The sequence below is a fragment of the Equus przewalskii genome, chromosome 10 (genome assembly GCF_037783145.1).
Source record: "Equus przewalskii isolate Varuska chromosome 10, EquPr2, whole genome shotgun sequence".
NCBI lineage: Eukaryota > Metazoa > Chordata > Mammalia > Perissodactyla > Equidae > Equus > Equus przewalskii.
Window position 1 is genome coordinate 42,283,525 of NC_091840.1, and position 23,397 is coordinate 42,306,921.

Genomic DNA, 23,397 nt, shown 5'->3' on the forward strand with positions numbered 1-23,397 from the left:
TCTGGTAACCACCAGTCTAACCTCTGTATCTATGTATTTGTTGTTGTTGTTGTTGTTGTCGTTTTTATCTTCCACTTAGTGAAATCATAGGATATTTGACTTTCTCCATCTGCTTTATTTTGCTTAGCATATGGACCTCAAGGTCCATCCACGTTGTCAAAAATGGCAAGATTTAATCTTCTTTATGACTGAGTAGTATTATATATAACACGTCTTCTCTACCCGTTCATCCATTGATGGGCACTCAGGTTGTTTCCAGGTCCCGGCTATCGTGAACAATGCTGCAATGAACGTAGGGGTGCAAATATCTTTTCGCATTCATGTTTTCACGTTCTTTGGATAAATACTCAGAAGTGGAATAGCTGGATGGTTTGGTAGTTCTATTCTTAATTTTTTGAGGACTCTCCATACTGTTTTCCATAGTGGCAACACCAGTTTGCATCTGGCACCTTTTTATCCTCTCCTTTCTGAACTTCTGTGCCCTGACTTATCTGCTTTGTCTCCTCCTCGTTCTCCAGTCCTGGAGGAAATAATAAGTAAACTCCAGAGAAGTAACAATGAAAGTAAATCTCAGGAAACAAATACTGGAAGTCCGAAGGTCACTGCGGCTCCCTTTAAAGAGAAACCTACTGGGAGAGGCAAGTCCATACTTGTGTACACTCCCTGGACTAGACTGAACTCAAGAATTTAACTAAGGACTTCCCAGGACCTTTACAAGATCTTTTAGGATTTGCTCAGGAATTTGACCTTACTGTTAAAACATATGGATACTCAGATTTATATCAGCTTATGCATTTGCTAGTATCCAAGAGTAAAGCTAAAAAATTGGCTGAAGGAGGAAAATTGGAAAGCACTGATGGAAGATTCATAAACATCAGGTTGCTGAGGGCCAGCCCGGTGGCACAGCGGTTAAGTTCGCATGTTCCACTTCGGTGGCCCAGGGTTCGTCGGTTCAGATCCCCGGTGCAGACATGGCACTGCTTGGCAAGCCATGCTGTGGTAGGTGTCCCACATATAAAGTAGAGGAAGATGGGCACGGATGTTAGCTCAGGGCTAGTCTTCCTCAAAAAGAACGAAATAAGCAAACAAAAAAACCATCAGTTTGCTGACCTTCAGAAGTGCAGGAAAATTGCTCTTAACTTGTACCAAGCCATTCCCCGGATTTTGCTTAAGAAAACAGATTGGACCAAGGTCAATCAGTGTAAACAGAGGCCCAGAGAAACTATTTTTGATTATTTTGAAAAATGTGAAAAAACCTTCAAACAAGATGGCTCCTGAGAGTTTTCTGCATCATCAAAATGATCCAATTTTCAAGTCCATCTTTTTGGAAGGGTTAGATGAGGAATTATCAAGCCTAATTAAAAAAGCATGAATTGAATTGGGCTGCATTACACCGGTGCACTTGTCACTGTTGCAGATAAACTCTCTAAAATTTTATGAAAGGAAGAAAAACAGAGAGCCACTAAGGTTGTGAGTGTACAGCTACAACAGCTTAGTGGCTCAATTAAGACATATTTTTCAAACCCTGACCAGCAGGGAAAGGACCACACTTGTTTCTATTACAAAGAACCTGCTCATTTCAAGTGTGATTGCCACAAGCTTTAATGGGATTTAGAGCAAGGCAAAGTTAAAAAGGAATAGGGGTGCTCTGAGGATTATGCAAGGGCATTTCCCCTCCTCCACACTAATACCTTAGGGAAAACTGAAATAACTATCAGAGGGGAAACTTCAAAGGCCTTGCAGATACCGGGGTTACCTTATCTGTTCTTAACCCTACCCTTGTTCGTTGCCCTCTCCCTTGGAGTAAACAATCAATTCAAATGGTAGGGGTTTCTAATTTACCAATGCAAGTCTTTAAATCAGAGCCAATAACCTTCCAATTAAGAACCATTACAGGGGGCCAGCCAGGTGGTGCAGCCATTAAGTGCACACGTTCCGCTTATGCAGCCCGGGGTTCACCAGTTCAGATCCCGGGTGTGGACAGGGCAAGCCATGCTGGTAGCAGGCGTCCCCATATAAAGCAGAGCAAGATGGACATGGATGTTAGCTCAGGGCCAGTCTGCCTCAGCAAACAGAGGAGGATTGGCAGCAGATGTTAGCTCAGGGCTAATCTTCCTCAAAAAAAAAAAAGAACCATTACAGGGAAACGTGTGTTTCTCCTGGGAAAATGTGCTCCCATTCATTTGACTGGACAAGACTTTCTAGAAGCATATAATGTTCATCTTGCCTTTTCGCAAAAGAGTAAAATGCTTCTAGAATTAGAAAATTTGGATGCTGATCAACATTTAATTACTGAGAAATTGATGGTTATAAAATCAGTGACTCAAATAGACCAAGAGAAAATTGATGACCTGTTATTGCAAGTGCCTATAAATCTGTGTTCACATCTTCTTCTTCAGACATTGGAAAGATTATATTGGCTGCTCCTACTAAGGTTGCTGTTGACAGCTCTAAGCCTCTGCCTAGTATTTGGCAATATCCACTCAAACCAAAGTCATTAAGTAGAATAAGATTTATTATTCAGGGATTTCTTAAGAAGGAGCCTTATGATTTCTTATACCAGTCCTTGTAAGACACCTATTTTACCAGTAAGAAAACTGAATTAAAAAGGCTGGATATTTGTTCAAGATCTGAGCGCTATAATATCGTGACTCCCCACCATCCTGTTGTCCCAAATCCACACGCTCTGCTGTCAGCCATTCCAACTAACAGGGGCTGTTCCTTAGCAATTGATTTATGCAGTACCTTATTTAGCATTCCAGGAGAAAAAAGACAGTCAACCTCTCTTTGCCTTTATGTGGGAAGATCACCAGTATACCTGGACAGTTACGCCACACAGCTAAACTGAAATCCTTACTTATTTTTCTCAAATACTTAAGGCTGATTTAGCTAATGCAGATTTTCCTAATGACTCTATCTTAATTCTGTTTGTAGATGATTTGCTCAAAAACTGAAATAGACTCTCAAAAGGACACAATCTATCTTCTACAGCATCTAGCATCTTAGGGACATAAAGTATCCAGGGATAAACTCCAATTTTGTTTGCCTGTTGTGAAATATCTAGGGTACCTAATATCTAAAGACAGGCTATTGATAGGTTCTGAAAGGATTACAGGAATTTTGGCTTTTCTGGTGGAATTTTGCACACCAGAAGGAAAAAAAGCAGTAAATACCTTAAAGTTCATCTTGGCTCAGGCACCAACTTTAGGTGACCCTAATTATAGCTTGCCATTTTTCCTCTTTGTGTATAAAGATAAAGGAAATGTTTAGGTGTTTTAACTCAAAAACATGGTAATCATATCGACCTATAGGATAGGATATAGTCAGCAATTAGATTCAGTAGCAAAAGGACTTCCGCCTTGTGTGAGGGCTGTTGAAGCCACAGCTCTCATACGCAACGCCACTGAGAAACGGTGATGGGGTCTCCTTTAACTATTTATGTCCCACACTCAGTTGAATCTCTTCTAAATTCTCATCACACTCAGCATTACTCTGTAAGCCAATTAGCCTCTTAGGAAGTTCTGTTGCTTTCTGCACCTAATATTACCTTAGCCTGATGTAATAATCTTAATGCTGCAACTTTGCTTCCAGTACCACAGGAGGAAGATGACCATGACTGCATTTTAGTAACAGATTGCCTTCTTGCTCCTAGGAATGACCTACAAGAAACTCCTATTGATAATGCTGATCTCATTTGGCTTACAGACAGGTCTTACTATAGGGATGAGCAAGGACATTACCAGGCTAGATATGCAATAACATCCTCAGTGGACGTAACTGAGTCCCTATTTACCAGAAATAGTCAGAACAGCAAGCCAAATTAAATGACTTAACTTGAGTTTGTCAGTTGGTTAAAGGCCAGGTGGCAAATATTTATACTGACGACCACTATGCTCTTGGAGTAGCACACGACTCTGGAATGCTGTGGAAACATTGGGGTTTCTTAACCTCTTCAGGGCAACCCATTAAAAACTGGAAAACAGGTTGCAGAATTGTTAAATGCTATACCACTACCAAAACAATTGGCAATTATTAAAATACCAGGGCTTTCCAAATCTGACACTTTGGAAGCTAAAGGAAATCAACTTGCTGATGCAGCCGCTAAGCAGGCAGCTTTAAAAACTTATCCTGGTCAGCCTCGAGAACGCCCACTACTCTCTGTTAACCCTGCTGACCCAGTGACAGATTTCCTTCTACAGGCTCAAGAAATCGCCTCAGAAGAGAAACAGAGATGGCAACTAAAAGGGGGCCTATTTGACCCCGCCACACAAATGTAGTTTGGGCTCAATAAAAACCCATAACGCCTATTGGAGCACAATTGCCGATGCTCCAGCATATACATCAATTAACCCACTGCACACCTGAAAAGATGATTTTGTGAGGAAATCAATATTTTAGGAAACTTTGACACAGGCTCATAAAGCCTATGCTCATTGTGCTATATGTCCTAAATACAATCCTGGGAAACCACTTCATGGCTCACAAGGCCGCTCTCCCCTTCCTAAAGAACCCTTTGGGGTATGACAATTGGACTTTGCTCAAATGTCACCACCTATATCTTATTAATGACTTGTATGTGTTCACTTTGGGTTAAGGCTTTCCCTTGCAGAAGAGCAACAGTTTTAACAGTAGGTAAATCGCTACTAAAAAGAATAATTTCCGTTTGGGGAATTCCTATTGAGTTACCCAGTGACCAGGAACTCGTTTCACCAGACAAATAATTAAATCTATTTGTGACATTTGACCAATAATACTTTCACCGTGCTTATCATCCCCAGTCCTTGGAATTGGTAGAAAGAAATAATGGCACAATCAAAACTCAACGGGGGCGCCGGCCCCGTGGCCGAGTGGTTAGGTTCACACACTCCACCTCGGCGACCTGGGGTTTTGCTGGTTTGGATCCCGGGCGTGGACATGGCACTGCTCATCAGGCCATACTGAGACAGTGTCCCACATGCCACGACCAGAGGAACATACAACTAGAATATACGGCTGTGTACTGGGGGGCTTTGAGGAGAAGAAGATTGGCAACAGATGTTAGCTCAGGTGCCAATCTTTAAAAAAAAAGAGAGGCAAAGTCATTAAACAAACAAAAAAACAACTGGCAAAACTTTCAGAAGCATTTAATCTCTTATGGCCAAGAGCTCTGCCGCTGGTGCTCCTCAGTCTTAGATCTACGTCCTTTGGTAAACATTGGCTGTCTCCTTTGAAATAATAACAGGACAATCTATGCAATTAGATGAAAGAACATATGAACCAACTTTTTTTTTTTTTTTGAGGAAGATTAGCCCTGAGCTAACATCTGCTGCCAATCCTCCTCTTTTTGCTGAGGAACACGGGCCCTGAGCTAACATCCATGCCCATCTTCCTCTACTTTATATGTGGGACACCTGCCACAGCATGGCTTGCTGAGCAGTGCCATGTCCACACCTGGGATCTGAACCGGCGAACCCCGGGCCGCTGAAGCGGAACGTGCACACTTAACCGCTGTGCCACCAGGCCGGCCCCTGTGTGAACCAACTTTGCTCAAAGGCGATATCTTGCATTATTGTCAAGGTCTTATTAAGATGCTAAAAAAGTGATAAAAAATTAGTAGCAGATTCTCTTCAAACCAAATTCCCAGGAGACGAGGACCTTAAGGATCATGGACTGCAACCTAGAGATTTTGTTTACTGTAAGAGACACTAAATTAAAGACACTTTGCAGCCTCCTTGGAAAGGATAATACCAGGTACTTTTAATCAATCCATGCGCTGCAAAATTAAAAGGCATAAACTCATGGATTCACATCTCTCTTTTCAAAAAAGGCCCGTTCTCTTGAGAGGATTTCAACTCCTTTTCCTGGCACCTGGCTTCAACTGACTAAGACGAATACTACCAAACCCGGACGGGAAGAAGCCAACATCTGTTATAGACAGCTGTCCCAAGATCCCGGACCGGGCTTGTCTTTCCAACCTTATATCGCCTCATTAAACCCTTGTAATGGTTAAGCCATATAGCCATTTATCATTGCTATAATAATCATATTCTTGCGTATATTAGCAATTTTAATACTTTTATGTGATGCTAGCCAACTTCTTTGTATTTTAGATTACCTTTTGTTACCTTTTATTGTTCCTGTAACTGTTAATACTTTCTTTCTACCCCTTTAGACTAAAATAGATCAGAGCTTAAGTACAAAATCTTGGGTTTTTTAGGTGAGGAGGTTTGGCCCTGAGCTAACATGTGTGCCAATGTTCCTTTATTTTGTGTGTGGGATGCTGCCACAGCATGTCTTGATAAGCAGTGTGTATGAACCCTGGGCTGCCAAAGTAGAGCCTGAGAACCTAACCACTACACTGCCTAGCTGGCCCCAAAAGCTTTTAATGAACTACCAGAATGTCATTTAAGGTTTTTCTGATACTATGGTTGTTTATTCAATCCACATCAGAACGGGCCTTAATGGCAATGTCTTCGTGGAATGAGCTCATTCCTTTGCTTCACATAATAATCAGTCCAATTGTTGGATCTATGGCCAACTCCCCCTTTCTAGAACACCTGGGTTACCTTGGTGGGTTTCTGCCTTTGAGGTACAGACTGGAAAGTTCTAAAACAATTTATTATGCTAGAGAGCTCTAGTTCCAATGTTCACAGTTCATCTGAGATTATCAATTACGATCCTGAAACCTGGCCAATAGCCAACACCATTCATGATACAGGACATGGTTATTCCTTTTCTGCTGCTCAAATTATTCAATTAACCCAAGAATTTTCTTCTAAACTAAAGAAATTGGATTCTACAACAAGAACTTTGGGAGGTTTCACACAAATCTGGGATGGATTTGTTTGACTCCCTCCTAGTTATGGGTCTCTAAGTAAATCAGCACCTTTATGCTGGGAACAGAGAAACCATTCCAAACAAAACTTACCTAACTGTACCCAAAACGTGGGCTGGATACCCCAGAGTCGTGTCAAAATACTGTCATTCTTTTTTTTTTTTTGAGGAAGATTAGCCTTGAGCTAACATCTGCTGCCAACCCTCCTCTTTTTGCTGAGGAAGACTGGCCCTGAGCTAACATCCGTGCTCATCTTCCTCTACTTTATACATGGCACACCTACCACAGCATGGCTTGCCAAGTGGTGCCATATCCATACCCGAGATTCGAACTGGTGAACCCCAGACTGCCAAAGAAGAATGTGGGGACTTAACCACTGCACCACTGGGCCAGCCCCAAAATACTGTCATTCTTAAAGAAAGTGATTGGTTTGGAACAGACTAGTCTCAAAGGCGGAGCATCTATTGGGTGGCACCCAATGGAACTCAGTGGTTGTGTGGAACAAGTCTTCGGCCTTGGCTACAGCCTGGATGGTCAGGACGCTGCACCCTGGGGTTCCCTTGGATGCAGGGAAGGATTCATCCTAAGTTAACAACTGTTGTCAATCTTCCCTCCTTAAGGACAAATGGACTTGTCCAGTGTTCCATTGATATGACCACCTGGCAGCTATATTAGTTCCCTCCATAGGATTAGAAGAGTTCGTGTCACATATAGAAGCCTGACTAAATTTTGCTCAACAGGCCCTTAATGATAGCCTAACAGGAACAGCTTTATGGAATTCCGAGATGTCCGTAATGAGAAAGGCTGTCCTTCAAAATAGAACGGCCTTAGATATTCTAACTGCATCCCAAGGTGGTACATGTGCTATCCTTCAAACTGAATGCTGTGTTTTTATACCTAATGAATCTTCCAACGTGTCATCTCTGTTAACACACGTGAACAAGCAGGTGAGTGCCCTAAGCGATCCCTCACCAAGTCTCCATGTGTTTAGTTGGCTCCCTTCCGGTATTGATTCCTCCTGCAAGCCAGATTACAATTCTTATTTTTGTTACTTCTTGGAATTCTTGTATTAATCATAATATTCAAGCTAATTACAGTTTTCTTTACTCAAAATTCTAAGACTGGTATGCAAGCTAGAGTAGTGATCATTCAACAACTTGAGATGGTCAAACACTATAATTCTTAATGACCCTCTTTTTCTGATAAGGATTATGCTTAAGACTTATCTTCTGAACTAAACACTATATTATCGTTACTACTATATCTGCTCTATAGTTGTTAACTGTTATAAGTGATGATTATAAAATCTTGTTGAAGCGCGTGTACAATGTTTGTGCAACAATCCAAAATTATGGACCTATGGAATGCTTCCCCTCTCAGCATTGACCTCTATGTCTGCTCACTAAGCTCAGCTATTCCACCCTCCTGCCCCTGCAATGTGGATAACTGAGTAAATCAATAAAATAAAAGCCCAGCTCACAGGGACATGATGGATCCAGGGCAGGCAGTAACCACCCTGGCACCAAGGAGCAATAACTTGATCATCAATTCTTTCTATTGAAATATCGGGGCCGGCCCTGTGGCCAAGCGGTTAAGTTCGTGTGCTCCACTTTCGCGGCCCAGGGTTTCATTGGTTCGGATCCTGGACGTGTGTCTGGCACCTCTCATCAAGCCATGCTGAGGCGGGATCCCACATGGCACAACCAGAATGACCTACAACTAGAATATACAACCATGTACTGGGGGACTTTGGGGAGAAGAAGAGGAAGAAGAAAAAGAAGATTGGCAACAGATGTTAGCTCAGGTGCCAATCTTAAAAAAAAAAAAAAAGAAATATTATCCATCAAAAGGGAGAAAATGAGGGGCTGGCCCCATGGCATAATGGTTAAATTCGGCGCGCTCTGCTTCAGCAGCCCAGGTTTGCGGGTTTGGATCTAGGGTAAAGACCTACACCACTTATCAACCAGGCTGTGGCAGCAACCCGCATACAAAAAAATAGAGAAAGATTGACGCAGATGTTAGCTTAGGGCTAATCTTCTTCAGCAAAAGAAAAAAAAAATGGGGGGAGTAGAAAATGATAAAAATAATAAGAATAATAATGTTTTCACATATTGAGGTATATGGGGAAGCCATTCTAGTTTAAATCTGATTTGGACTAAAACTTGTTTTTCCCAGAGCAGCCTGACTTATGGCCCGCCAGACATGCATTGTACATCTGACTCCAACATTTTCCCAAATCAAAGAATGCACTCTTTCAAGGTGGGGGTGTAATTCCTCCCTCTCTCTGATGTCAAGACCAGTTTATCTTCTTTGAAGGTAAACTTGTCTTCCCAGAGAACCAAGGTCAAGTTGATCTGCTGTGTGTGTGCTAAACTGAAGCGAAATATCTCCTTGTGACTTTGGAAAAAAAGTTCTATTCCTGAGCCAGCCCTGATGGCCTAGGGGTTAAAGTTCAGTGCCACTCAGCTTCGGCAGCCTGGGTTCAGTTCTTGGGTGCAGAAGCACACCACTTGTCTGTCAGTAGCCATGCTGTGGCAGCAGCTCACATAAAAGAACTAGAAGGACTTACAACTAGAATATACAACTATGTACTGGGGCTTAGGGAGGGAAAAGAGAGAGAGAGAGGAAGATTGACAACAGATGTTAGCTCAGGGCCAGTCTTTGCCAGAAAAAAAAAAATTGTATTCCTGTCACGCATGATGTGTGTTCTTTGTCCTGAAATGGTATATAACCAGGCTGTAAACCGCTCTTCCCCCAAGTACTTTCTTCCATGGGTAAGATAACACTTCTGGGCTAGTCCTCTGCATTAGCTCATCGAATATCACTCTGTTTTTCTTATCTATAGATTGGTTATTGACTATTTGTGTCAACACTACTAATACCGCCAAGTCCAGAGGTAAAAGTTAATGGAAAGCCATAGCAACCTCATAAAGGCAAAACCACCAAGGGTTCAGATCCCTCAGAAATAGAGATTTGGGGCACACCACCAGATAAAGAACTCTGACCAGCTGAGTTGCTGGCTGTGAACTAAGGGAGCACGAAATGACTAGTGGGAGAAGGAAATCATAAATGCCAACTCTGACCTACTGACCAGTTGCTTAAATGACAAATATAATAGGCACCCATATTTTCTTCTTTGCTGTGTTTATATTTTAACTAATTTCTCCTATCTCTTTTCTCTATTTCGTAAAAGTATATTTTTTGTTGGTTAACTTTACAATTTATATTGTGGAATATGAAGACAGGCCTATGAAAGAATTAGGGGAAAATGGATATCAGCCAGAGATGCTAGTCTTGGAGCTAGATGCAATAAGTCACGTGGCTTTCTGAAGTCCTCCTTGTGGGGATAGGGTAGGTTCATTTTCATTTGTGCACAGATTAATTGAGTTGTTAGGTAAGAAGACTATATTGTTATTGTTTTGGAAATTTAAGCATGGAAGAAGATGCTGGGCAGTCAAGGGAAGGAGTATCATGACATATGTCATGCTTTGTGTATTTTCTTTTTTTTTTTAAGGATTGGCACCTGGGCTAACAACTGATGCCAATGTTTTTTTTTTTGCTTTATCTCCCCAAACCCCCCCCCCCCCGCCCCCGTACACAGTTGTATATCTTAGTTGCAGGTCCTTCTAGTTGTGGGCGTGTATTTTCTTAATGACTTTCCTCTTTGAGAAAAACCAAGATATTTTGAATAGCTTTCCTCTCAGGGGTGGGGGGCATTTCTTACATTTTGAGGTTCACTTGCCAAGAGAGAAGCTAGAGTTTGTCTTCCCAGCTTTCCCTGCTGCTAGAGCTCAGGCCCATGATCTAGCCTACTACTTAGAAACCACGGTGAGAGACTGAAAAGAGAGCGGCCTGAGGAAGCAGCAACCGTGTGTTATCCATCTGCTGGCCATTGTGGTTGCAGAGCACCTGGCTTCTCAGGGGTAGCCATAAAGGAGGTCCTGGTAACTACTGCTCACTGTTATTGGTGTAAACTGTGAGGTCTGTGCCCAGAATTTGTGGCAGTGGGGTCTTTGCTAGAGGATTCTTGTGGTCTGGTTTGAATGTTGTTAATGGTGGCAGAGCCTCTAAGCCAGCCTCTGAGTGTCCCAGGGATTTTTCAAAAGCCTTTAATGAATTATTTTCTGCTAAAACTAGCTAAAGTAAAATCTTATATTTGCAATTAAGAACCCTATCTGATACATACTCAGAGTTTTCATTGTTGCTTTTAATTACAAAAACAGGATTACCTTGCTTTGTTCATTTAATAGTAGTAGATTGTGAACGTTTTTCCATGTCCATTCATACAGGTCATTATTTTTAATGGCTTCATAATATTTCATTGTATGGATACTTCATAATTCATATGTGTAATCATTAACTATTAAAATAAAGTTTCCATGAATATCCTTATACAAAACTGTTTGGATGTTTGAATAATTCTGTTGGATAGATTTCCTAGAAGAAAGATTCCTGAGTCAAAGGGATTTACCTTGAAAATTTGGATGGTTACTGCTAAGTTCCTTCCAGACAAGTTGTACAAATGTATACTCCCACTTAAAAGTTAGCCCGTTTCCAATTCTTTAAAAAATTTTCTAACCTGATAGACAAATAATGCTTTATGTGACTATTTTATTTGCCCATTGCTGAAATTCATGTTTATTGTTTTTCATGATTATTGGTCATTTGCTTTCCTCTGCAAATTGTTTGGTGTTTTTCTTAGTGATTTGTAGTTTTAAATATTTTATAACAGCAGCTTGCGTCTGTTATAGATGTTCCGTACATTTTTCTCACCAGCCAATCACTATCTCTACTTTGTTTATAGTCTTTAGCCTTAGAGAATTTTAAATATTTGTTGTTAGGTACAGTTTAACTTTTGAGTGTGTTTACTGCATGTTTCAACAAGAACTTGGAGGGCTTATAAGAATGCATGTCATAGGCTAAAAATCAAGAATAAGATCAGGCCAAGGCAGACCAAAGGTGGAATGTAAAGATATGCCCCCAAGACAACTTATTAGGCACAAATGCCTACAGTTGGTACAGCACAACTCCACGCCCGGTCAGGAGAATATTCATGCCGTTGTCAGGGAGTCCTGGTTGGGGCTGGCCTTGTGGCGGCAAGTCCCTTTCTCCAGGTATTTCTCTCACCTGTTAGGGGGACGCTGCCCCCAGCCCCCTTGGCGATGTCCATATCCCACCCCAGAGCTGCTTGGGCAGAGAATCCTGTGGTTGCCCCTGCTCTGGCCTGTGTCTCTGCCAAGTGACTCCACGATCCTGGGTGACGGCGTGTCCCAGGCACCGTATCTTATTGCCCAAACCCTGCAGCGGCCCCTGGAGCAAACTCAGGTCACCTCTTAGAGGGGAACACAACACAGAGACTCAGTCCTGGAGGGAGGGATTGCTGGGGTCCCACCTGGCTCAGCGCTGGGCAGCTTACCCAGCAAGCATGGCTCATCCTGCCCAGGCTGGCTAGTCAGTTCTATCAACAGAAGGGCCATCAGGCCAGTTTAAGGCTTTCCTAGGGCCAGGACCTCTTAGTTTTGGCTGCCGCACTTGACATCCCCTACTAAGTAAGATGTGCATCTTTTGGTAAATATACTGTACACATTTTTTTTAAAAGATTTTATTTTTCCTTTTTCTCCCAAAGCCCCCCGGTACGTAGTTGTGTATTTTTAGTTATGAGTCCTTCTAGTTGTGGCATGTGGGATGCTGCTTCAGCATGGCTTGATGAGCGGTGCCACGTCCACGCTCAGAATCCGAACAGGCAAAACCCTGGGCCACCGAAGCGGAGGGCATGAACTTAACCACTCGGCCAGGGGGCCGGCCCCAGCTTTACACATTGAATTGAGTTGCCCTGACAGGTCACTTTTTGGGGAAACATTTAATTAATTGCTAAGTTCTTAATTTTTATTTTGCAATTTGCTTTTTGTATTTTGATGCCCCTGTAAGTTTATTTTCAGATCTCAAGCATTTTCATCGACTGTTGAACATGCTTAGGTCCCAGGCACTCAGGACAAGCTTACCTCCCTCCCAATTTGGCTTACCTTACCAGAGACCCACTCCCCAATCTCCAGCTGCTACTAGGATCTGGAACCCCTCCTAGTATGGGAGTTGCCACCTGGGCCTCCACTGGACTTATTTAAAGGAGAAAACTCGAGAAGAGAAACAGAAAGCTCTGGCTCTCTGTGCCTCCAACCCCAAATAGATCTTGGGCTGCAGGTAGAATCTTAACAACCCAAGATGCTCTTCGTGAGGCTGGCAAGGCAAGGACTGGGGCACTGCTTTGACTGGCGGGGCTGGGTAAGGCCCTGTTAAATACCCCCTGCCCCACTAAATGTGGGTCCTAGCACTCGCATGGTTTTGAGTTGTTTATTTATTATTGTCATTGTTAAAGGGTTCTTCTCCCTCATCAAACTGTAAACTCCTTGAGGGCAAGGGGTGCTTTGTCCCCACTGCCCAGGGCAGTGCCTGACACACAGCGAAGGCACAGCAGGTATCAGTTGAGCAAATGGAAGTTGAATTGATACATTCTCCTCAGGTGAGATTTTGCTAGACTCTCACTTAGTGGTAAAGCTCGGGGCCTGAATACCACCAGGAAAACACCCGGAATCAAAGTTAGGTTTATTAACTCGCTGCGGAAAAGGAGCACGCACACCGTGGGGAGCTGTGGGACATCTTAGTGAAAGACAGCATGCTTGCTATAGGATTTGGGATTGCCCTGGGCCATTTTGGAGGAGACTTAAGGAAGCAAAAGTTTGTTCCCGGTTGAGCATTGCCAAGAAGCAAGGGCAATTTGGTGATTGGGCATCTTGCCTAGAAGGCAAGAGGAACAAAGCAGGACTGGAGTCATCACGGGTAATGAGGCAGCCGTCACTCATGTTAGCTGGGAGAGAGGCTGGTCATTTTTGAGTTGCAGAGCGTCCTTATTTTTGTCTTGTTCTATCGTGGCCGCAGAGTGACCTCATCTGATGTTGCTGTTCTGTGAAATTGTTTCTGTTCAGCAGGAACATGACAGCCTAGCCATTGGTTGCCAGGCTTGTAGGGTGACCAACCATCCCACTTGGCCTGGGACTGAAGACTTGCCCAGGATGCAGTACTTTCAGGGCTAAAATTGGGACAGTCCCGGGCAAACTGGGACAATTGGTTACCCTATAGGCCAGCTACTAGATGTGAGGATTTTTTTTCTTTCTCACTAGGAACAATGATACTTCATCGAGTACTTGTCAAATCCTCCTCCAGTCACTGGGATATATACACATAGAGAAGCATTCTGACACGCACATGCATGCATCCACCACACACTCTAACACTTATAAATGCATTCACACATACACACAAATTACAAATAAATACATATGCACCACACTCACTATACACACATATATACGTATAAACACATGCGTCCAAATGCTCACACAAATACACACACACCCAAACACAAGCATAAACACCTAGGCCATTGGAGAGATGGGGACGGGTAGGGGGGCAAGGGGACCAGTGAGTGAGCCTATGTGGATGAAGCTGGGGTTGGAACAGGAAGTTGAGACAGGTTATGGAGGAAGGACTTTGAATAGCCATAACAGGAGTGTTGTAATGTCACAGAAAGAGCCCTGAATTTGGAGTTGGATGATCCTGAGATTAAATCGCAGCTCTGCCATTCACTAGCTGTGTGATCTATGGCAATGGACAACTTCTCTGCACTTCAGTTTTCCTGTCTGTTAAATGGGATGTTGGAAAGATGTAACTAAGTTCCAGAATATTGTAGGTGCTTAATAACAAGGCACAGCTGTTATTATGAGGCCTATGTGGGGACCAAAGGTATTTGAATGGATCCTTAACCTCCACAAAAGTGGTGTTTCAGGAAAAAAACCCTTCATATAAATCATTATTATCATCATCCCGTTTGAGACCGGGAAATCAAGGCCCAAAGGAGGTAAAAATATTGGCCCTAGGGTTGGTGTGGATGATATTTGCCTTGTGGGAGTCGTCCAGCAGGAGACCCCCGGCCCGGGCTGGGGGTGTGGGACCTGAATGCTGTTGGGAAGCCCTGCTTGTGGGGGCCTCTGCTTACTCTCAGCTATACTGAGCCAGGGAGCTGTCCTGTGGCATTCCTGAGGGCTGTGAGGCCTGATTTGCATGCTATGTAAAGCAAGGCCATATTCTTCCAGAGGTCACTGTCTGGGCCCCGTGCCATCATTTATGCCACCCAATGTCTCCAATAGGCCTTAGCCCTTGCCCTTTCCTGTCAGCTGAGCATGAGAGCCAGCTCCCTCAGCTACCTTTCAGTATTGTCAAGGAGGGACTTAGTGGAAAGGGTGCCAGCTGAGCTGGCAGTTGAAGGATCTGGGTTCAAGTCCTAACTCAGCCACTTACTAGCCATGAGGTGTTGGGCCAGTCCTTTCCCTGTTCTGAGGCCTGAGCTTCCCCTCTGTTCAATGATGATCATCATAGCAGCCTCAAACAGTACAGTAAGAATTAGACGTAAGAATGAATGTGAGAATGCCTAGCCAGGGCTTGGTCCACAGTGGGGGCTCATTGATGTTCGCTAAATACTTGGAGGAAAATTAATAGACTCTTGTCCAGGATGTGCCAAATGTGCGTGGGCTCTGGAAAGTCTCTTAACTTCTCTGGGCCTCAGTTTCCTCAGCATGAAATGAAAACAATGGCCTGAGTAATCTCTAGCCTCCTCTCCAGCTCTATTATTCCAGAACTCTGATCTGAACTGTCAGGATGTCTTCCTCTGATCCCTTCAGGGCACACATCTAGAGTGTGAAGGGTGTCGAGGTTGGGGACAGACGAGAGTAAGGACCCCTCTCTACCCTGGAGACCCCTACAAAGAGTAAAGGGCTCTGTTTTGACATCTTGTGGAGGGAATGAGGCCAGTATGTGTGCAGGTCAGGATGTAGGGGTCAGTTCTGGATGGTGATAAGGGAATCCAGTGGGTCCATCTGTCAGTCATGTATTGTCTGTCTGTCAGCCATCACCGTCTTTCAGACCCCTGTGCCAAGAAGAGCACTGGGCTATGCACTGAACTGCCAACGAAAGGCGGACAAATCAGATCCCCAATTGCTCCCGAGGCTCTCACACTCTAGTGAGAACATGCAGGGATGAATGTTCCCACCAAAAGCACAGTAGGAAACCAGAGCAGCCAGTATGTCCTAAAAGGGGTCCTGGAAACAGTGTGGTCAAGATGGGCCGCGACATCAGACAAAGGTGGCAGGTGTGATTTGGTCTCGAGGGGTGGAGAGTTTTCATGGAGTGGAAAGGGAGGTGGGCAGCATATCCAGATGTCAAGGCTCTATTCAGCCTGGTGGGGGGTGGGGGCTCGTGGTTCCCTGAGGCTGTTTAGCCAGGAAGGATGTTTGCCTGCACTCAAGGAGGTTCCAGAGCCAAGTAGGAAGCAGAGGCTTAGGAGGTAAGAGAGAAGGAGGAAACTATCCTTTGCCTCAGGACATCCTGGTGCCATATCTCCTCTCACATAAACCCCACACCAACCCTTCCAGGTAGACTTTCCTCATGCCCATTTTACAGATGTGGCAACTGAGACTCAGAAAGATCAAGTGCTGGCTGCACAGCCAGGTGAGGGGCAGAGCTGGGATTGGAAGCTGGGTCCAGCACCTCCTCCCTCCTCGTCCTCTTAGATGCTGCTTCTAGGCCTTAAAAAGCGGCGGATTCTTCAGCAGGAGGGAAGGACCCATTTCCCCCAGTTGGACCGAGAAGGCCTCTCTCCTCTTCTGGGCAGCCTTCCAGTAGTTCTCCTGGTCGGAGAGTTTCCTGATCCAAACAAACATGGGAGGCGGCTCCATGAGCCTTATCACCACTCCCCTACCCGGGACAATCTGATTAAGTCCTGCTGTCCTCAGTGAAAGGGCTTCTATATAAAAGACTTCACTCTCCGCAAACACAAGCCTCCTTGCGTCCTTGTCAGGGAGGGCCCATTCCCTGCCTCCCAGCCATCAAAGTCAGGACAAATGACATGAGGGAAATTTTGTCACTGTCATAGTGGGGGTTGGCTTAGTCAGGCAGAGTCCTGCTTAGATTTGTAGGACTCAACAACATTGATTAATGTGAGAGGATGTAATGTGAGAGGGCGTCCTGGGGCAAAGGTTGGTTTCCTCCTCTTAGATCAACGACTAATGATCTCTTGGGCAAATAAACTGAACCTGAACCCACAAAGGGCATTGGTTTCTTGATCCTGAGACTCAAGTGACCCTGGAGAAGGGCTGCATCCACTTAGTGCTAGAAACAACTTAGAAATAACAATAGCCACCATTTACCCAGGGCGGGCCCTGCAGTACAGTGTTTCTTCTTCTTCGAGAAACCCTGCAAGGTAGGTTCAAGTCTTCTCTTCTGGCTACATGTCCAGTTTCTTCTGCTTTACAGAGAGAGAAGTGAAGCTCAGAGAGGTTGTCTGGTCCAACGTCATGTAGGTACTAAGCTTACAAAGCCAGGATTCGAACCCAGATCTGTTTGATTCTAAAACTCTTCCATGCTCCTCTGGGTTTGATGAATGGATGAATGAGTATGTGGATAGATAATGAATGGATGGGATCAGGTTCAGGGACCCAAAGATTGGAAGCTACCATTAAAATTCCCATCTCTTCCCATCTCTGTGACCTCCCCACAATAGATAGATGAGATAGGTGAGATAGGTAAACTCAGGTTAAAATTAACACCAAAGGAAAGTTTAAATGAGAAAACAGAGGGACTTCAAAAGAGCTGGGCATATGTATCTAAGGACACAAACAACAGAGTGAAAAGGCAGCCTATGAAATGGGAGAAAAGATTTGTAAATCATATCAGCATATATCTGATAAGGGGTTAATATCCAGAATATGTAAAGGACTCCTACAACTCAACAACAACAAAAAATAACAATGATTTGATTTAAAAACAGGCAAAAGACTTGAATAGACATTTCTCCCAACTAGCACATGAAAAGTTGCTCAACATCACTAACCATTAGGGAAATGCAAATCAAAACCACAATGAGCTATCACTTCACACCCATTGGGATGGCTGCTATAAAAAATCCAACAACAAACCGAGAATACTAAGTGTTGGGGAGGATGTGGGGAAATTGGGGCCCTTGTGCACAGTTGGTGGGAACGTCAAACGGTGCAGCCTATGGAAAACAGTATGAAAGTTCCTCAAAAAACTAAAAATGGAATTTTCATATGATTCTGGAACCCGACTTCTGGGTATATATCCAAAGGAATTGAAATCAGAGTCTCCAGGAGATATTTGCACATCCATGTTCGCAGCAGCATTATTTACAATAGCCAAAAGGTAGAAGCAACACGTGTCCACGAATAGATAAACGGATAAACAAAACGTGGTATAGATACACCATGGAATATTATTCAGTCTTAAAAAGGAAAGGAATTCTGACACACGCTACAACATGGATGAACCTTGAGGACATCATACTGAGTGAAATAAGCCAGTCACAAGAAGACAAATATTGTATGGTTTCCCCTTATATGAGGTACCTGAAGTCGTCAGTCATGGAAACAGAAAGCAGAATGGTGGTGGCCAGGGGCCGGGGGAGTGTGGAATGAGTTGTTGTTTAATGGATATAGTGTTTCAGTTTTGAAGATTAAAAAGTTCTGGAGATTGGTTACAAAACAACATGATTATCCTTAACAGTACTGAACTGGACACTTAAAAATGATTTTGATAAACTTTTTGTTATGCGTTTTTTTATAACAATTTTAGAAAAGAGCTGGGCATGGAGATTTGGAAGAAGAGGGGACAGGCTTGCCGCTTGGTAATGCAGGGAGGAGGCTCTTGGGCTGTCTCTAAATGAGCCTCAGGTCCCTTTTAGCATCACAGCAATGCCTGGATGCCTGCCCAGCCTCCAGCAGCAAGAGCAGACGGACAGGGCCAGCTCTGGAAGGGGTACGCCCTATCTCCTCTTCACAATCTCGATAGTGGTAAAAGCACATTCACTTCTTTGCCTTGTTGCCTGACCAGTGGCCCTCATCTGCAGCTATCTGAAGATCCAGGGAACAGCACCAGAACATGCTGGAAGGAAGGGTTGGCCTTTTGGCATGAACCTTATAAATTATTATATGGGCGTCCCACCCACCCAGCCACCCACCGTCCATCCATCCACCCATCCATCCATCCATCCATCCATCCACTCATTCATTCTTTCAAGACATATTTGTTGGGTATCAGCTCAACAGGCTGAGGAGGTACATACGTACATACGGACAGTCATACAGACAGCCCCTGCCCTTGTGGAATTTATAGTCTAGTGGGAGATACGGATGAGTTATCAGGAGAATGAAATGCAGTGTGCTATGTGCTGTGATGAAGTCATCTAGACACTTAGCAGGGGACCTGATCCAGTCTGTGATGAGAGTTCACGAAGGAAGTTCAGTCTGAGGCTGAGACTTCAAAGATAAACAAGACTTAACCAGTGAAGTCGAGAGAGGGAGGCAGGGAGAATATGCCTATGAAAAGCAAGAGCATGAGCAACTCCCCGGAGATTTTTAAAAATCCAGGGCCAGTTGAGGATCTGAAAACAGTTGAGTCAAGGCAGGAGTCACCGGTGAGAGCAGAAGAGGAAAGCAAGGACGGGATCTTGTAGGGTCGTTAAAGTACCTTTTGAGCAGCTTGCAAGGTGCTGAGGGGGAACATGAACATGTGTGAGAGAAAATGAGCAGACCCAGTTGGAGAGGCAGTAGAAGACAGGGGGGCAGTCAGGGCCCCTGGAGTCAGATTCTGGGTCCAGGATTCTCAGAGCTGTGAGCACGATGCCTGCCCCTGACTCAGTGCAGGACTCCCTCCACCTCTCTCTACTGTCTCAAGGCAAGCTGGCCAACCAGCAGGGGCACTTCTGGTACTGGGGACTGCATCGCCTTCCACTCAGCTCCGGTTCTTTCCCATGGGGAGTGGAAGGGAACATCCTTGAAAACAGACCAGTGCACCTCTGAGGCCCTGCTACCTGCCGTCCTCTCTCTGTGCGTGAGAACATCCCTGCCCTCTTCTTCAGTCAATATTTGATGACCATCCCCATGCCCTGTCCTCTCTCCTCTCAGCTGGGCAGTCTCAGGTCTTACAAATCATTCCTGGCACTCACTGCTCTATCCAGCCAACCCCACCTTTCCAGGACCACTTGGTTTGCGCCCCTGAAGGCCCCAGACACCACCTGCTCAACCTCAGTTGCCTCAGGGGCCTCTGTCTGAATGCCCGTCCCGTGCATCCGGGTCTGAACTTCCTAAAAGCCACCATTGGGCCCAGCCCCTGCTCTATCTCCAGCTTATCTGCCACCTGCTTCTAAGGATAAGGCAGTTCTTATGAGCCAGGGATCATCTCCTCTCCCCCTAGGACTTCCTCAGCCATTCTCAAGTGGCCCTCTCCAGGACGGCCAAAGGTCAAAGTGCAAGGCAGGTGATTTCTGGTTGTGACTCCTCCCTGAGATAGCGCAGAGACCTGTCACAGGAAGGGGCCAACAAAGACTGAAGAAGGATGGCCACAGGACCTGTCACAAGCTAGTCACAGTCCATTAGGAGCCACGAGAAAAAGAAGAGTTATTTGCAGCATTAATTGAAGGAGACAGAGGTGGGGCAAAGTGGAGAAGTGAACAAGGCCAGGCAGAGTGGGGCCCTGGCTGTGATTACTGAGCTGGGGGAAAGTTCTTGTAATGCACATGACGGCTGGACACATCCTGCTGGCCTCGGGGCACCGCCTTTGAGATGAACTAATCACTGATGGGGCCTGCCTGCTGCAGATGCAATAGCCCTCAACTCTGGTCCTCAAAAGAGGGTCAGCAAGGGTCCCAAGAGTCTGTGACTTTGAAGGGGGCTGTAGATGTGAAGCTGGGGGTCTCAGTAAAAGAGTAGCCATCTAATGTGGAAACACTGAGATTTCTCCCAGTGCCATCACAGGGGCCAGAGCATGGACAGTCTTGGATATGAATCTGGGGTTCTCTCTCAGTTACTCACAAGCTGTGTGACCCCAGGCAAGTAACTTCACTGCTCTGAGCCTACATCCCAGGGTTGGTGTGGAGAGTTGGGTACACTGGGATACAGATTACACACATAGTGGATGCTGTTTCTCTGGGGGAGGCCCAGCCCTGCTCCCCTTGTGGCTCCTCCCGAGCCTCAGGCCATGGGAGAGGCCTCCTCTCAGTTGAGACAGAATCGGGGTGTTGTCTTGGGTATCTAAAACCCTTTGTCTATCCCTGTGCTTCCTGGCTCTTCCTCACCTTGCCCTGAGCAGGTGGCTGGTTGTCTGTGTGGGAGTGGCGAGGCCATAACTTGAGTGGGGGTGTGGGGGTGGCCAGTCTTACTGTAGCTTCCCACCCAGCCTGGCCCCAGGAGTCCCATGACCTGGATCCATCCATAGCTCTGCCCATCCTGCAGGGGGCATTGAGGGTCTCTCCCATAGACTTCACCTGCTCCAGGAGTATCTCATTGGCATAACAACCCAGGCCATGCTGTTGCACACCCTGGAAATGTGGTTATCAGCTCTCAATCATGCCCTCCACAAACCCATATTCCAACCACACAGAACCTTCTGTTCTCTAAACTCTCCCACAGTTCTGCATCTTTGCCCGGGCAGTGTTTACTTCCTGAAGCATTCTCTCTGATACCTGCCTTCTTACCCGGCACATACAGATCATCACAGCCTGATAATCAACAGAAATATGGATGGAGCTTCTGCTGTATGGGGTGCGGTATGGAGTGGGGAGGGGTGAGGGTACCAAGAAACAGAGGCTCTGGCTAGACAGACAATGAGCAATTCCTTCCAACCTACAACCCACCCCCTGCAACACACACACATACACACGTACCCCCTCCAGGCCTTAGCTCACTCTTCCCTCTGGTTGTGATCCTTCCTCCATTACCTTGTGGCCAAATTAGACTCAACCTTCAAGCCTTAGCTCAGATGCCACCTCCCCTGGGAGCCCTTGCTCTACAATCCTCGTGCTTCCCTTTCACCTGGAGCTCCCGTACTGGTGTGGACCTCCCCGGGCACTTATAAAGCATGTTTGAATTCTGGCTGGCTCTATGTCCTGGGCCCTCAGTTTCCCCACCTGTAAAATGGCATAGTAACACCTAACTCATGGTATGGTTGTACAGAGTAAATGAACTAGTACACTAACCAGCTTGTACTAAATGCTGAACAAATGGTAACTGTTACCAGCAGCATCTTAATCTCTGCATCCTTAGCACTGAGCACAGGGCTGAATATATAATGAGTGCCAAATACTTGTTAGATGGATGGATGGAAAGGTGGACAGATGGATGGATGAGGAATAGAGAGATTGAACATGTTTACAAAATATGAGATGTTCTTTGCTGGTCTTCCATGGCAGTTTGGGATGGGGGGGCGGGGTGAGCCAGGAAGAACCTAAAAGAACGAACCTTTATTGCATACCTACTATGTAGCAGTGCTAAACATACCAATAGGTTGTCGAACTTGATCCTCATAATAGGTAGATGTTGCAGCAGAATGAGAAAGTGGCTATTCTGAGAAGTTAAGTCAGTGAATCAACATTACACAGTGATTAAGACATAAGACAGGTGATTTTGACAGTTTCCCTGATACCTGGGAGGAGCCGGAGGCTTGCTCCAGGAGGCTTGGCTGCCCTCAGTCTCAGGCTGGAAACTCCCGGAGGGGAGGGCTTCTCTGGAGGCAGGGCTGCCCCAACCAGGACCCTGTATAAACTGCTCAGTGAGAACCTGGTTTTGGGAGAATAAAGCAGGGGAAAGCTGAGCTGGGGAGGGGACTTGGGGTCTTGCTCTGTGGAGGCTGGCTGTGGGGCTTCCCAGGGCCCCCTCCTTCTCCACCTATTCCAGTGGCCCTTAGCAGCCTCCATGCACAGAAGGAGTTAACTTCAGGCTTAACTTCTTAAAAGAACCTGAAGCTTTTATTCCTTGATCTCGCTCTCCTCCCTTTCTTTGCAAAGTCTTCCTGATCTTTATGCCTCCTGCAGGTCCCTCCTCCTTACTCTCACCTCCTGGACTCCAAAAACACTCTTGATTGCCAGGGTGGGTCAATGGTTAACACTCAACCAGCTTTACATAAGCCTGCTCTGGCTGCCTACCTGCTGCGTCGGTCCGTCAGTTCCCTGGATCCCGGAGGCAGCTACAGCAGCCCTGGTGGGTCCACGCCATGGCCACCTGCTGGCAGGGCCTGTGGGCCTATCGCTCCTACCTGATTGTGGTCCTCATGCCCGTTCTACTGCTGCCTCTGCCCATCCTTGTCCCCACCAAGGTAAGGGCTTGGGGTTCTGGGCACAGAGAAGCTCCAAGTGCTCAGGGGAAGGACTGTGGGGGCCAGGGTTTGGGCATCCTTAGGGCCAGCATAACCTACTCATCCCTTCTGGCCTGTGAGGCTATAACCTCCTGAGGGCTGAAGTTTAAGAGGTCAAAGGGGGCTTTTGCTTGGCACCCGGGACTAGGTGCCCAATGTGAATTGCTTAGGTGCACTTGAAATCTCCCACTTTGGGAGACGGGAAGGCAGTTCCGTAAAGAAGGTGCAGGTGGAGGCAGATGGGGTTATCTGCCTACTGTGTGCTCACCCAGCCCTGGACTGGGCTCAGTGGAGCATGAGTGGGGCTGGCTGCTGGAGAGGGATGGAAGAGG

General features: G+C 45.5%; 1 protein-coding gene across 10 annotated transcripts in view; it reads left to right on the plus strand.

Moving 5' to 3' along the window:
* The window catches only part of SLC13A2 (solute carrier family 13 member 2), an 84,037-nt gene that overhangs the window by 32,851 nt on the left and 27,789 nt on the right, over window positions 1-23,397 (plus strand). The window contains exons 1-2 of one of the 10 annotated variants that reach the window (XR_011523543.1): window positions 21,401-21,477; window positions 22,746-23,026. The exons of 5 other annotated variants lie outside the window; for them this stretch is intronic. Coding sequence is in view for 4 of the 5 variants with exons in the window: in XM_070562660.1 (XP_070418761.1) it covers window positions 21,473-21,477; window positions 22,746-23,026 (286 nt within the window). In the remaining variant the exon portion in view is untranslated. Of the gene's footprint in view, window positions 1-21,386; window positions 21,478-22,499; window positions 23,027-23,397 lie in introns of those variants that run through there. 4 more of the 10 variants (XM_070562660.1, XM_070562661.1, XM_070562662.1 and 1 more) reach the window with 4 other exon arrangements.